Raw genomic sequence first — 12449 nt, forward strand, 5'->3', positions numbered from 1 at the left:
GTTTAAGATCTGATGTCACGTGCTGAGATGTCACTTGCTTACTGATTAATTAGGTTAGTCCCCCCACTTCTTTTTTTAGTTCTTGTGCCCTGATTCCAATGGTGCTGCAGGTGCAATGACACCAGGGCCCAAAGCTCTAAGAACCCCTCTAAACACCAAATATTGCAATATTGACACTGAACACCAAATATTGCTTCAATGTATTCCTAAACAGGCAACCACAAGTGCCGTTACCTTGCAGACAACAGGGTCATGATTTGAATGGTGCAGCTGGTGCAGCAGCACCGGTCCAAAAAATTGTCAGAACTCCTCTAAACAATATTGCTATTACATCAATTAATTCTATTACAAGCCCTCTTTCACATTTCAACATGTTGCCATTACTTACCAGCATTATACCACTAGTAAAAGCACACAATATTGCATTTTTGTACATAAACAAGTCATGACATTTTACCCTATATTGTACAACTACTCAGCAAGCTATAATTTACAACAACAAAAATCGTATGCATTTACTAATGCTTTTTGACTTGGGCTATCATTGTAGTTTATCCTTCCTAACTTCATAGATCACAGCTTCTCTCTCCCTCTGGCACCATTTTAGCTTCACTGTGCAAAACATTTTCACCATCGCGAACATACACCGCAATACCTAAGCTATACAGTTGTCTGCGATTAAATGTTCAGCCAAGCTGCAACACGTCGGGTTCCGCTAGTTACTTCTAATCTTTTTTTATGACTAACGCGTGAAGTCCATTTTCCATGTCTATAGCACCACGCAGAAAGGGCGTTCTACCATCATCACGTGGCAAACGTGTAGCTTCCCGGAAGCATTACTGGGCGGCTGAGCTCTATTTACTTGTGGTATCGATGGCTGCGTCCGGGGCAGTGCGGGCGAGTGGGCAAGAGGAATCTGATCGGTGCACCTTCGAGGCTACCGACTCCCTCTACCTTCTGCTGGGAGCAGGCGCGACGGCGCTCACTCATCCTCTACTCTACGTCAAGGTTCTCATACAGGTGTGGGCGGGGTTACAGAAAAAGGGCGTGGCCAGTAGCTGTGAGTTAAATGCAGTGCATGTAAAGGGTGGAGTTAAAGAAAGGGGGCGAGAATGTCGAATGTGCAGAGAAACTACGGAGGAGACTCAACCAATAGGAAGGAGGAGGAATGTGTAAGCGGACTGCAGTTTCTGCAAATCGGTAGATTCTGGAAAACCAAGGTTATCGTTAAGAGAAGCCCCGTGTTTCCAGTAGAAGCTAGGGTTGAAATGAAAATGATAAATTATACAAAGGTTATCGCCTAGTACTTAAAAGGCGCAATAAAGTTTAGTTGTCTTATTTATCCAGGACTTTAAGTGGGATGACAAAACGGGCGGGGCGGGGGGCTGTCAAAGAGGCGTGGCAATGTAATGAAGGGCGTGGCATAAGACACATCAGTTAAAAACCTGTGCTTAGCATAGTGTGCAACCCGACTTGTATTTTGCTGTTTCTGTCATTGCCTCCAGATATATGATACAACAAGTAACATACCTACAATAAGTCAGGACTATTGGCTTTGTCAATGGTTGTTAGTTGCATAAGATAAATAAGCAGCAACAATGGCTTGTATATAATAATTAAAAAGCTTCCACTTAAAGCCCTGGTGACACCACAGCAATGTTGCTGCTCCTGAGTTTCAAAAACAGAAGGGAAATCCAGAGAGAAAATTACTCTCCTTAAAGGATTTCCCTTCCCCTACAACGCTCACATGGCTTGACGTCATGCCGTAACTTCTCCACTAGTGAGAAGTGAGCAGTGTGAGCACACACACATTGATGTGCCTGTTGTCACTGCAGTCCGGTAAAAAAACGGACTGCCTGTGCCAGGGCACAAAACAGAGCCCGATAGAGACCCGTTTAGAGGTCTCCTTTAAAAAACTGCCGTTCTCAGCACCGGTGAGACCTGGCCTACTTAAAGCCCTGGTCTTATATATTTTGGCAGGTCGTACCTGCCTGAATTTAAATGGTAATTCCTGAAGCATGGATCTTTTTGTAATGTAACATACCTGCCAACTCAGACGGTGTCTCTGTGTAACACACAATATCGGCTCCAATCACACCTTCACCTGGTGAGTTGCCGATATCGCACAGTTGCAGGGAAATCAAGCTCGAAATCTGATATAAACAGTGGATTTCCAGCTAGTTTTTGGAGGCTCTGTACTGTCGACGTCCATTGAAGAGTGTGACAACACCCCAGGACATCAGCAGCAGCCTCCGCAAGCTTTTTCTCTGGTTTTGGAGGTGGCTGATAGGGGGCGGGGGGCAAATGTGCCTCTCGGGTGCTTAGGGGCACGAGGCCCAGGCCTTTCAAGGCCCGCCCCCTCATCACACCGTGAAATGTCTGTCTTGGTTGGCAGGTATGATGTAAGCATTAGAGTCCATGTGTTCTCCCTGGGGCAGCACCTGGTTACTGTTCCCAGTGTGAAATGTCTTCGCGCAGGGGGCCGGTCCTTTTGCTGCTTGGCAGCCAAGTTATGGCACTCCCTGCCTGCTCAGATCCGTAAAATGGAATGTCTGCTGGACTTTAGGAAAGCTATTAAAACTTTCAATTTTCCTGCAATTTACTCTCCTTGGCCGCTTTGGCTATTCTTCGGCGTTTTACTGTCCTGGTGTTTAGGTCAGTTTTCTGATGCTGGCAGCGCCGGGACGCCTCTTTGCTGGGCCAGCTGTGCGCTATATAAAACCGAATAACATAACATAACATTGGACATGTAAGAGGTGCTATTTATTACTCCCAATAACCTCTCACCCTTGCAGCTTAACTGCCAAGGTTTGATATTGCTTATGTGTGACATTTTGATAATTTCAGTGTAAATATGAGTGACATTCAATGACTACGAGTGACACTTTCGCACAAGCAAAAATCAAACAATTATGATGCTGTAAAAGTACAAATATTAGAAGTTACACCAACTTGATCAACGAGAAAATCGTACGTGCTTTCAGCCGTAGGCTTGAACCTCATAGCACTATATATACACACATCACTATTCTCTGTGAGCCAACCAGGATTCCTTTCCTTTTCCCTCTGGTTACACAATGACAGACATGATCTGCAGTGGTTGTAATGCACTCTGAAACCTCATTGGGCCCCTCTCAACAGGAGCCAACACCAGAACCCCACTCTTTTTCAGCTTTCTGCCATGAGCATATTACAACTTTCCTTAAAAGTGAAAACGCTCCCACTAACTTGCACAACCTCCTCACATCCTACATGAATTTACACCTCTTTTTACCACTATAGCTTAGCTGCCTGCAGTACCATGGACAAATTATGACATTCATTGGTGTCTCCGAAGTCAGTGTAAAATTGCAAGGCCATTGAAACTTGGCTACATAAACACTTCTCAACACAACCTATTTGTGATCCACCCCCTTTCCTTTATCTATACAGTACTAAACATTAGTAAGATGTTATTCTCAAACAGCACAGTGACAGATATTGCTAATTCAGTCTCTCTGAACTGACATTAATGCTATGGTGCCCAGTGCCCAATTTTTTTTAGCACCTCTCCAATTGCCTCCTTCTCCAGGGATTCCTTCACTACCACTCTCAACAGAGCCCCATATCTCTCCGTAGCCCATCTATAATATCCATTTCATTGAGCCAGTGGATTAAAATGTCCGTCATGGAAGGAGCATTGGAGACAAGCTCCTGAGCAACTGGATCACCAACGGTGAATATCCTAATATTCCCACTGACATCCACACCACTTTTCCTCAGGAAATGAATAAGGAACCAATACTACCTTCAGAAGATGCAGGCAGCATTGCCATAAGTTCTTCTTTACCTCACCCTGGGCTCTCCGTTGTCGAGCCGATCGGATGTCAGATGCACGCTGGGGCCATCCACTGGAGAGTCAGTGCAGAAAAGGACTTTGTCTAGGTGGAGAGTCCCATCCATTAAATCTCCAAAGTACTGTCCAAGAAGCAGCCTCTGGAAGGACTGAGGTCTCATTCCACCAGGGCCAAGGCTGCTACCACTGATTTGTCATATGAAGAACCTGTTATGGCTGTCTGTTAGTCTGCGACGTGGGCCTGAGTGCACACATTCACAAACTAGTTCTGCCTTGACAGCCAGATCTGACGGAAAGGGAATTTTGTCCATTCGGCTTGCAGGACATTATGGTCTGAGCCATTCTACAGACCCTGCTCTGTGGGAGGTACTGTTCTGGTAAATATTTTAAAGAAGAGGAATCTGCAGTTTGAAGTATTCATCAGAATAAGAAGTTACATCTGGTAATTCTGAGAAGTATTCATCAGAATAAGAAGTTCCATCTGGTAATGCTATTTCTTCCAGATACTCTTTTCTAACTTCAGATTCTTCACTGCCCTCCCACCCCTGCAATATGTGGACTGGGCTTTTGTTCCTCTTAAAAAGGTCATAAACTAGAGATCTACACGCTGATACTTCTGATAATTGTTGGGCTCCTCATTTGAAAGTGCAGAGAGTCGAGAAAGAAACTGAAGTCGGAGCACAGAGGTGGTGCTTATGTGCAGCTTCTTTATCAATGTCTAGATGGAAGAACGTGAACATGGAGCCACACTACACAAGCCATACAACACCACTTACCGGCACCCTGAAGCAGTGTTCATAAGGCTTTCGGATCCAATCTTGCATCTGGGAATATTCTGAAGGTGAGGAATCTGCTGTTAGAGGATCCATCAGAAAGAGAATTACCCCAGGTAAGTAACTTGTTGATCTCATCAACAATCCAAATACATTAATATTTTGGTGATTGGTAAGGAGAATTCAAAACTAACAGAAGATGTTTACCCATATGCCTTCTACTCCACCCCCATTCCAATAAAAGTCGTGCTAAGTGAAAAGGTTTAATAGTTCTCTTTATCAATGTATCTTTGCATAAATCATATAGGAGCTTGACTATCCGTTAGATGGAGAACTTGAAACAAGATCCAGACAGCTAAATCTATGAAACCAGCCAATCTAACTTTTCAAGGATGATGTAAAGGCGTTTCTAGTGATGAACAATTGGGTTTTCATACTGAGAACCCTTCTGTCGATAGTAAGGTAAAAGAACTTTCATGCTCTAAGAGGGCTCACATTATATGAGTTGGGATAGAGAAGGGTATGCCAAGGTTGACATGGTGAAAAGAGGGCTGCGTGGGTGAACGTCATGTCCACTTGTTTTTTGATTTTGCTAAAACCCTATTAATCCTATAAATGGAGAAGGATGATCTCATACTCTGATGTAGGTCTTATCTCTTTGGGAATCTAGTCTCCAGCTTTAGAATTGCTTCAGTGGGTAAGTGAAGCAATATGCAAACTATTTTATGGTACACATAACATATAAGGCTAGATGTGTGAAGGTTTTGAATAACAAAATCCAAATTGCAAATTTTACCGAATCGCAATTTGGAAATCACTTTTCTTAATATATCATAGTGACCCTTCCTCAAGTTAGCGAATCAGTGTGATTCACGTTCACAAATTTGCAATTTCCTATTCCTGATTCAGTAAATTGTGAATCAGTATTTAGGAATTGAAAATTGCGAAAGTTGCATTCGGTAAATGCTTGATGACATCACAATGAGGTAATGATGTCATACATGCATCCTAGAGTACTTTATAGCAGAGAGGAACACAGGCTTTGTGTCCTGAGGCATTTTAAGGCTTTTTGGACCACATTTGTGCCATCATGTCCTGAGAGGAGCCTGAAAAGGACACTGGAGCACGTAAAAGAAAACTAAAATTCAGTGAGAGGGAGCGGAAGGTGCTCACTGAAGAATGTGTTTTATACAATAATTAACTTTTTGGCAAGCTCTGATTTTAGGTTTCAGGTACCCAAAAAAAAAAAAAGTCCATCCAAGAAAAAATAAATTGGGTGGGAGTCACACAGCATACCATCGAGAAGATAAGGAACCAGTAGTATGACCTGGGATCACTAAAGAGAAGATGGCTACAGGACTTGCTGAGACACTTGGAACAGGAGCGGGCCATCAACCTAGCCACCACCCACACCTCTGGAAGACCTAATTGAAACCACCTTTGAGCCTAAAAGTATTGTTGGGCTTTCAAATATTGATACATCTGCTTCATCCACTACTATGAGACCATGATTACAAAGGGCCTGCTTTAGATCTTGGCGGACGAGTTACTCCTTCACATCGGTGACGGATATCCCGTCCGACGAAATATAAATCCCATAGGATATAATGGGATTTATATTTCGGCAGACTGGATATTCATCACTGTTGTGATGGAGTAACCCGTCCGCCAAGATCTAACACCTTAGCTGCTTCGCAAATATCCCTCCCCAGTGCTGCGCTGTCCATTGGAACTAGTGCTGAATGGACGTCCAATGGTCGTGCGCAGCACTGGGGAGGTAGCGCTCGTGACGACCGTTGGCCGTCAGCAGCGCTTAAGAGGTTAGATCAGGTCCTAAGTTTATGAAGATATATGAGCAGCACTATTATCTATTAATTGTGAAAATAATAGCCTGCAAAAACATGATTTGCAAAAACACAGTGTAAAATATAGACTGCCAAAATCTGTCTTGGACAGTTTTCTCCCTACATGATTTCATCCTTTAATTCATAAATACAGCTGAGCTCCTTTCCTACGTAATTATGGATTATATTTTAACTCCAGTTCACTCATATTTGGGGCAATGGCTTGATAGTTGATTTACGTGAAAGTAGACATTTTATTAAAGAGAGAATTGTGTTAGATCGATACAGACTCTTGTTTTTACCTGCAAACATTTTGTAATATTACTTTTATTACTAACCTTTCATCAAAAAAAACATTCAACTATTGACCTCCTGGATTTCCAGGGTCCGTTCCTGTGAATGCTTCTTTTTGAGATAACTTCAAAAACATTTAGCTCATTATGCAATGATTCTTGTCTTACTCCTTCGAAATCACTACACTCTTTATTTTAATGATCTAAGTATGTGATTTTGTTGATAAAATGAGCAGCATGCTTTAGAGAGTTTACATCACAGCGAGTGTCGTTGGTGAAATTCGGTTTTTTCTCTATGAATTTTGCGTTTCCCCCACATATTAGTGGATGATTTCTAGCAGATCTTTTCTCCCAATTTGTCGTGGATAAATTCCCATCATGCTGGAGATATAATAGTGGAAGAGACTGGCTGTGTTCAATTTTGATCATAAAGTTGAAATATGCCTATTGTTGACTAAGTTATGAGATTGAAAACCGGTCTTCCGGGAGTTAAGTTAGGGCCATATGTATCAACAACCTGATTTGCGATTTTCAAATAGCGATTTTTTAGAAATCGCTATTTGAGAATTGCAAATAGGGATGTATGTACAAAATCGCAATTTTTTAGTGATTTCTTAGTATTCCTTAATTGCGATTACCAAATCGCAATTAAGGAATACTTTCCCATTCATTTCTATGGGCCAGGAGGCCAATAGGAATGAATGGGAAGTTATTCTCAATTTGCGATTCACAATTTGAGAATCGCAAATTGAGAATAATTTCAAGGGTGCAGGGGTGTCCAAAGGACACCCTGTTGCACCCCTGAAATTAGCATGGGTGCACATTTGGCGCACATACATGCCCTAAGGGCATGTATGTGCTTCACATTGCACTTTGAAAAATGCAAAAAAGTGCATTTTTTCAAGGAATTCGCAAATTACCACCAACTTGAAGTTGGTGGTAATTTGCGATTCCTTAAGGCCAATTTGCATTTTTTAATGCTTCTTACATTGCAGTTAAGGATCGCAAAATTTGCGATTCCTTCAATGCAATCGCAAAATAAGGAATCACAAATTTTGCGATTCCTTTTTTTGCACGCAGATTTCTTTCATACATACCATTTTGCACTAAATTTCGGCGTTTGCGAACACATTAGTGCTTGATAAATATGGCCCTAAGCTTCTTAGTTTTCCAGCCACATGACGCACCTCTTCTATCTGAAGTGGGGATTATGTCTTGGGCTTGTGTTCAGCAGGAGGTCATTTGAGACACCCACCACTGTTTGGTGCCCCTTCCCTGGACCACATGAATCATCATCATTCACAACAGTGGGAGGCATCTTCTGGCTGTATTTTCTGCCTGTCTCAGAACATAGCAGCCAACATAGTGGCATAGAATTCCTTGGACCCTTGTAGGAGGACCTGATTTGAGGGAACCAGGAGTTTTTGCCTGACAGTGGCATGGGAAGGAAAAGCTACTGGAGGACTGTCCATCTCGTGGAGCAGCCGTAAAAGACAAGCAGACTCACAGAGGTCTCCCTTTGATATGAAAAGTGATTCATCAACGTGTCTGTTTTGCCATTTAGGACGGTGACAATGGAGTTTGCACATAAATTGGGAGCATCCATGGAATTTGCAAAAATGTCTCTGAACTGCTAAAAATAGGGCACCAGGTATAATTTGATTTAATATTTTTCTAAGTTGCATCCCCATAAAGAAGCAGTCCTCATCTGTCTCCTAATTGTTTTTTTAAGACTTGAACATCATAATGGGTAAACAAAATCTAAATCTCTATGTTTATTTCAAAGGTGGGTCATGAACCTCTTCCTGCATCTTTCGGGAGGAACCTTCTGGGGAGGAAAGTCTCATACCTGCCAGGGTTTTTTACCTATGGTGAGTGACTTTATTTTAATAACAGTATGATGTGGGCTAGGTGCATGGGGCCACGTTGCATGGAACTGGGAAGAACTGAACAGTAAGGAGGGCTAGAGTGAGGGGAGTGGACTTGAGCATGTGTAGGGGGTGAGAACCCTGAGCCACTGCTTGAATATCCCCTTGTTACCTGTCGGTGGCTTGTAACACTAACAGTAGATAAAAAAGAGCCATCAACTCTCTCCAAGAGTAGGAGTTCCACAACTTTCACAAAGTTAGAATTTGCTATCTGATTTGTGAATAAATAAAGTGATTACTTACTGGGCTTTTTGCTCAAAATTACAAATTTAGTACCTTGGTGGGACTGTTTTTCCTTTACTTATTTTTTTGTTTAATATTGGGAGAAGATGTGGCCTAACGGCTAGAGTGGTTGACCTTGAAGCTGGGGAACTGGGTTTAAGTCTCAGCGGGGACTCTCAACATTCTGTGATTCTCGGCCAATCGCTTAATCTCACAGTGCCTAACAAAAATGAATGTGTCCATCTGTAACGTAACTGTGGCTCATGTAAAGCGTTCTGATACCTTTGGGTCGAGTTTGCGCAAATGAAACAAAAAAAAAATATGAAGCCATTGGGCAAGGAACTAAAAATTGACAAGGCTCTACAGTCTTTAATGACAGATAACAACTAAGAATGGACAGGAGCGGTCTCATAAACTGGCTTTGCTGAGCTGCTAATAAATAGTCTGTCACTATTTGAATGCAATGAGAGGGAGTCTAGCAATTTCATCTTAATTCATAGTTTAAAAAACTTCTGGTTGTCGTCTTTCAAAATATTTTGTTTTGTCTTTCATAGCCACTCATTTTGTTAGAAATTCTCCAAACTTGGAGTAGTGTACCCTTTCTAATATTCAGTTTTTAGCCTTTCTGATGCTGACTTTAGATTCAATCGTTTTTATTGAGTGGCAGAACAACTCAGAACACAGCTCAACTGCCTACATCCACTGGCCGGCAAAGCAAAGACTGGGGGCAATTAACACAGCGTTCGGGCCTACACCCCGGAGGGCGACCCCGCGATGAAAGCATCATGCCGTATGAAGCAGCCAGGGCAGAAGCTCTGGTCCACCTTTTCTTAAAAGAGAAACAGACAAAAACAAAAGAAACCCCCCTCAACCCCACCCTCCAACTCTCCCCTCCACCACCCCCCACCCAACTCCGCATCAGTCTCATTTTCCTCTTTAGACCCCTTACCGCTAACCGCTAATAGGCCCCTCAGACCCCCGCTCAGGTAGGCTTAGCAGAACCCCCAGGTTCCAACGGGATAAGTTGAAGGATCTGCAAGTACTTTGGACAGGTGACCTCCCTCAAGTCCCTGGACAGCAGGCGCAGGAATGGGCCCCATAGTTCCACATACTCAGCTCCCTTCCCATCCATGCTTAGTGACAGGCGTTCCATAGCTAAAAGGTGCCAAAGGCGCCGTATCCAGTCTCTCGGATCGGGAAGGTCCGGGGAACCCCCATATCGCCCAGATGACTAGGCGTACTGCCAACAAAGCTAAGGTATATATGCATAAACAAAGGGTCGCGCCCAGCTAACCCTCAAATACCCTAGCACAAGACATCAACGATGTATAATTAACAGAAAGACAGGGATTAATCAAAAACACATTTATTTTCAGCCAGAGTACAATTAATTACCCTGCTTATTCCAATTTTTTGTTTATCACCAATTCTTTTCTATATTTACAACTTATGTACGTTTCAAATGACGGGAAAAGGGCACAATAAAGTGACAACAAATAATTACATATGAAATAAACAAGTATATAGACGATATGTACATCTCTACTACAACATATCAATCACACTCATATATATCATACATTACATATCTACAATATATACACGATAAACAACATATACAGATATCAAAAAATCATAAAGGATCAAAAATTAGTACAGGATCAAAAATTAGTTCCCCTATTGCAAATAAAACAAACACAGCATACACACTTGATTCAGAGTAATATGCTTTAAGGTAGTCCCTATAGCGCTTGGGGGATAACAACTCAAGAATGAATAAAGTAGCACTTAATTTCTTTTTCCGCAACTCTAAATGAGGGGACTCCTTAATAGATGTCGACGTTGGCGCGGTCGCGTTTCAGCCAGAGATTCCTTCAGACTTCATCAGGACAGGGGATTCTGTATTTCTGAATGCGGTATGCATTCTCAAGGAATACGAATGTACGCATAGCACTAGCAGGACACCTATTCCACTGAAACCTGGCCACCAATGGCCAGAGGGCCCTTGCAACGAGAATGTTGTAAACACTGATCCAATCAAAGGAAAAAACGTGCGAGGATAGAGCCCTTTGGTATCTTCAACCTTGCGGTCCCGCCACAAACACTCAATCCAATACCTTAATCGCAATGATTTTCCACAAACTGCGGGTGCCAAAGGCGCCGTATCCAGTCTCTCAGATCTGGAAGGTCCGGGGAACCCCATTTCGCCAAAATGACTAGGCGTGCTGCCAACAAAGCTAAAGCTATCTGCCAACCCCTCAGCGAGCGCAAAGGAAACGATTTGCCGTGTGGAAGCCCCAGTAGCACATGCTCCGGCGCACGAGGGAAGATGATCTGAAAGGCCTCATCCAGGTCGTCCAGAATCGCCCTCTAATACCGCTCTAGCTTCTGACAATGCCACAGCAGGTGTGTTAAAGTACCAGGAGAACTGCATCCCCTCCAACACAGACCCGAGTACGTTGCATCCCACGCCTTGATACGCGCTGGAGTATAGTACTAGTAAGCGACCGTCTTATAAGCAGACTCCGTACCCGCTACAATTAGCAGTGATGTGATGCGCACGATAGAAAAGGTGTTCCCACTCCTTACGCGTCAGTGGGCGCCCCAGCTCCGTCTCCCAGCGAACCTGCGCCTTCGTACGTGGTGATTTGGGGTGGGCCATGATCATAGTGTATAGGTCCGATATAAGCTTACGGTCATCTTTATTACATACATTTCAAAGGACATAGAGGCGACATTAGAAGGGTGGGTTACCCAATGTGCCACCTGCGTGTAAGGAAAGGCGTCAGACTCCAAAAGAGAAAAATAATCCCGGCACAGTTGGGGAAACTGGATCAGTCCATCAAGGTCAAAGAGGGAGCCCACCCTCTTACAGCCCTCTTCCCGCCATATCTGGAAAATCAGGGATGCACAGCCCGGGAGAAACTCCAGATTATCCACGATCGGAGTCCTCGGGGATGGAAAAGTAGTCCAGCCCCTGCGCTGCGCCAACTGGTCCTAGGCTTTCAGCGTTGGCAACGTCACAGGAGAGGAGTACAGACCCCACGCTCTATGCTTGCGCGCCAGCCAAAGTTCACGCCAGATATTACGCCCGCCACCGTCTGATCCCTAAAGTTCTAGTGTTTACTGGACCAGGGTCTGTTCCATTCGACAAAATAGCGCAAACATGCTGCCTGAAAATATGCCTTTAGCAAGGGGAAACCCATCCCCCCATTGGACTTAGAAGCGGTGACAAGGGATAGGGCAAGTCTCGGCTTTTTATTGCCCCATAAAAATTTGTTGAAGAGACCCTGTAATTTCTGGAGGACAACTGGCGGGGGGCTCAGTGGGAGCATCTGAAAAACATACAGGATGCGAGAAAGCACCATCATCTTGACTGCCGCCAGCCTCCCGTGCCAAGACAAATTAAGGCGGGACCAATCCGCCAAAGACTTAGTTGTCTGGTCCACCAACAGCTTATAGTTAAGAGAGGACGTTTTTGCCATAGAGGGAGTGAGACGGATGCCCAAGTACTGAATATCGGAAGTTACCCACTGAAAAGCAAAATCTTGCAG

General features: G+C 43.5%; 1 protein-coding gene across 1 annotated transcript in view; it reads left to right on the plus strand.

Moving 5' to 3' along the window:
* The first annotated feature begins 787 nt into the window (after window positions 1-787).
* MTCH1 (mitochondrial carrier 1) overlaps window positions 788-12449 on the plus strand; it is a 360468-nt gene continuing 348806 nt past the window's right edge. Inside the window, exons 1-2 of the mRNA XM_086923273.1 lie at window positions 788-1020; window positions 8532-8616. Of these exons, the coding sequence (XP_086779399.1) occupies window positions 874-1020; window positions 8532-8616 (232 nt within the window). The 5' untranslated portion in view covers window positions 788-873. The remainder of the gene's footprint in view (window positions 1021-8531; window positions 8617-12449) is intronic.

This window comes from Lissotriton vulgaris, chromosome 5 (assembly GCF_964263255.1).
Source record: "Lissotriton vulgaris chromosome 5, aLisVul1.2, whole genome shotgun sequence".
In the NCBI taxonomy this organism is placed as follows: Eukaryota; Metazoa; Chordata; class Amphibia; order Caudata; family Salamandridae; genus Lissotriton; species Lissotriton vulgaris.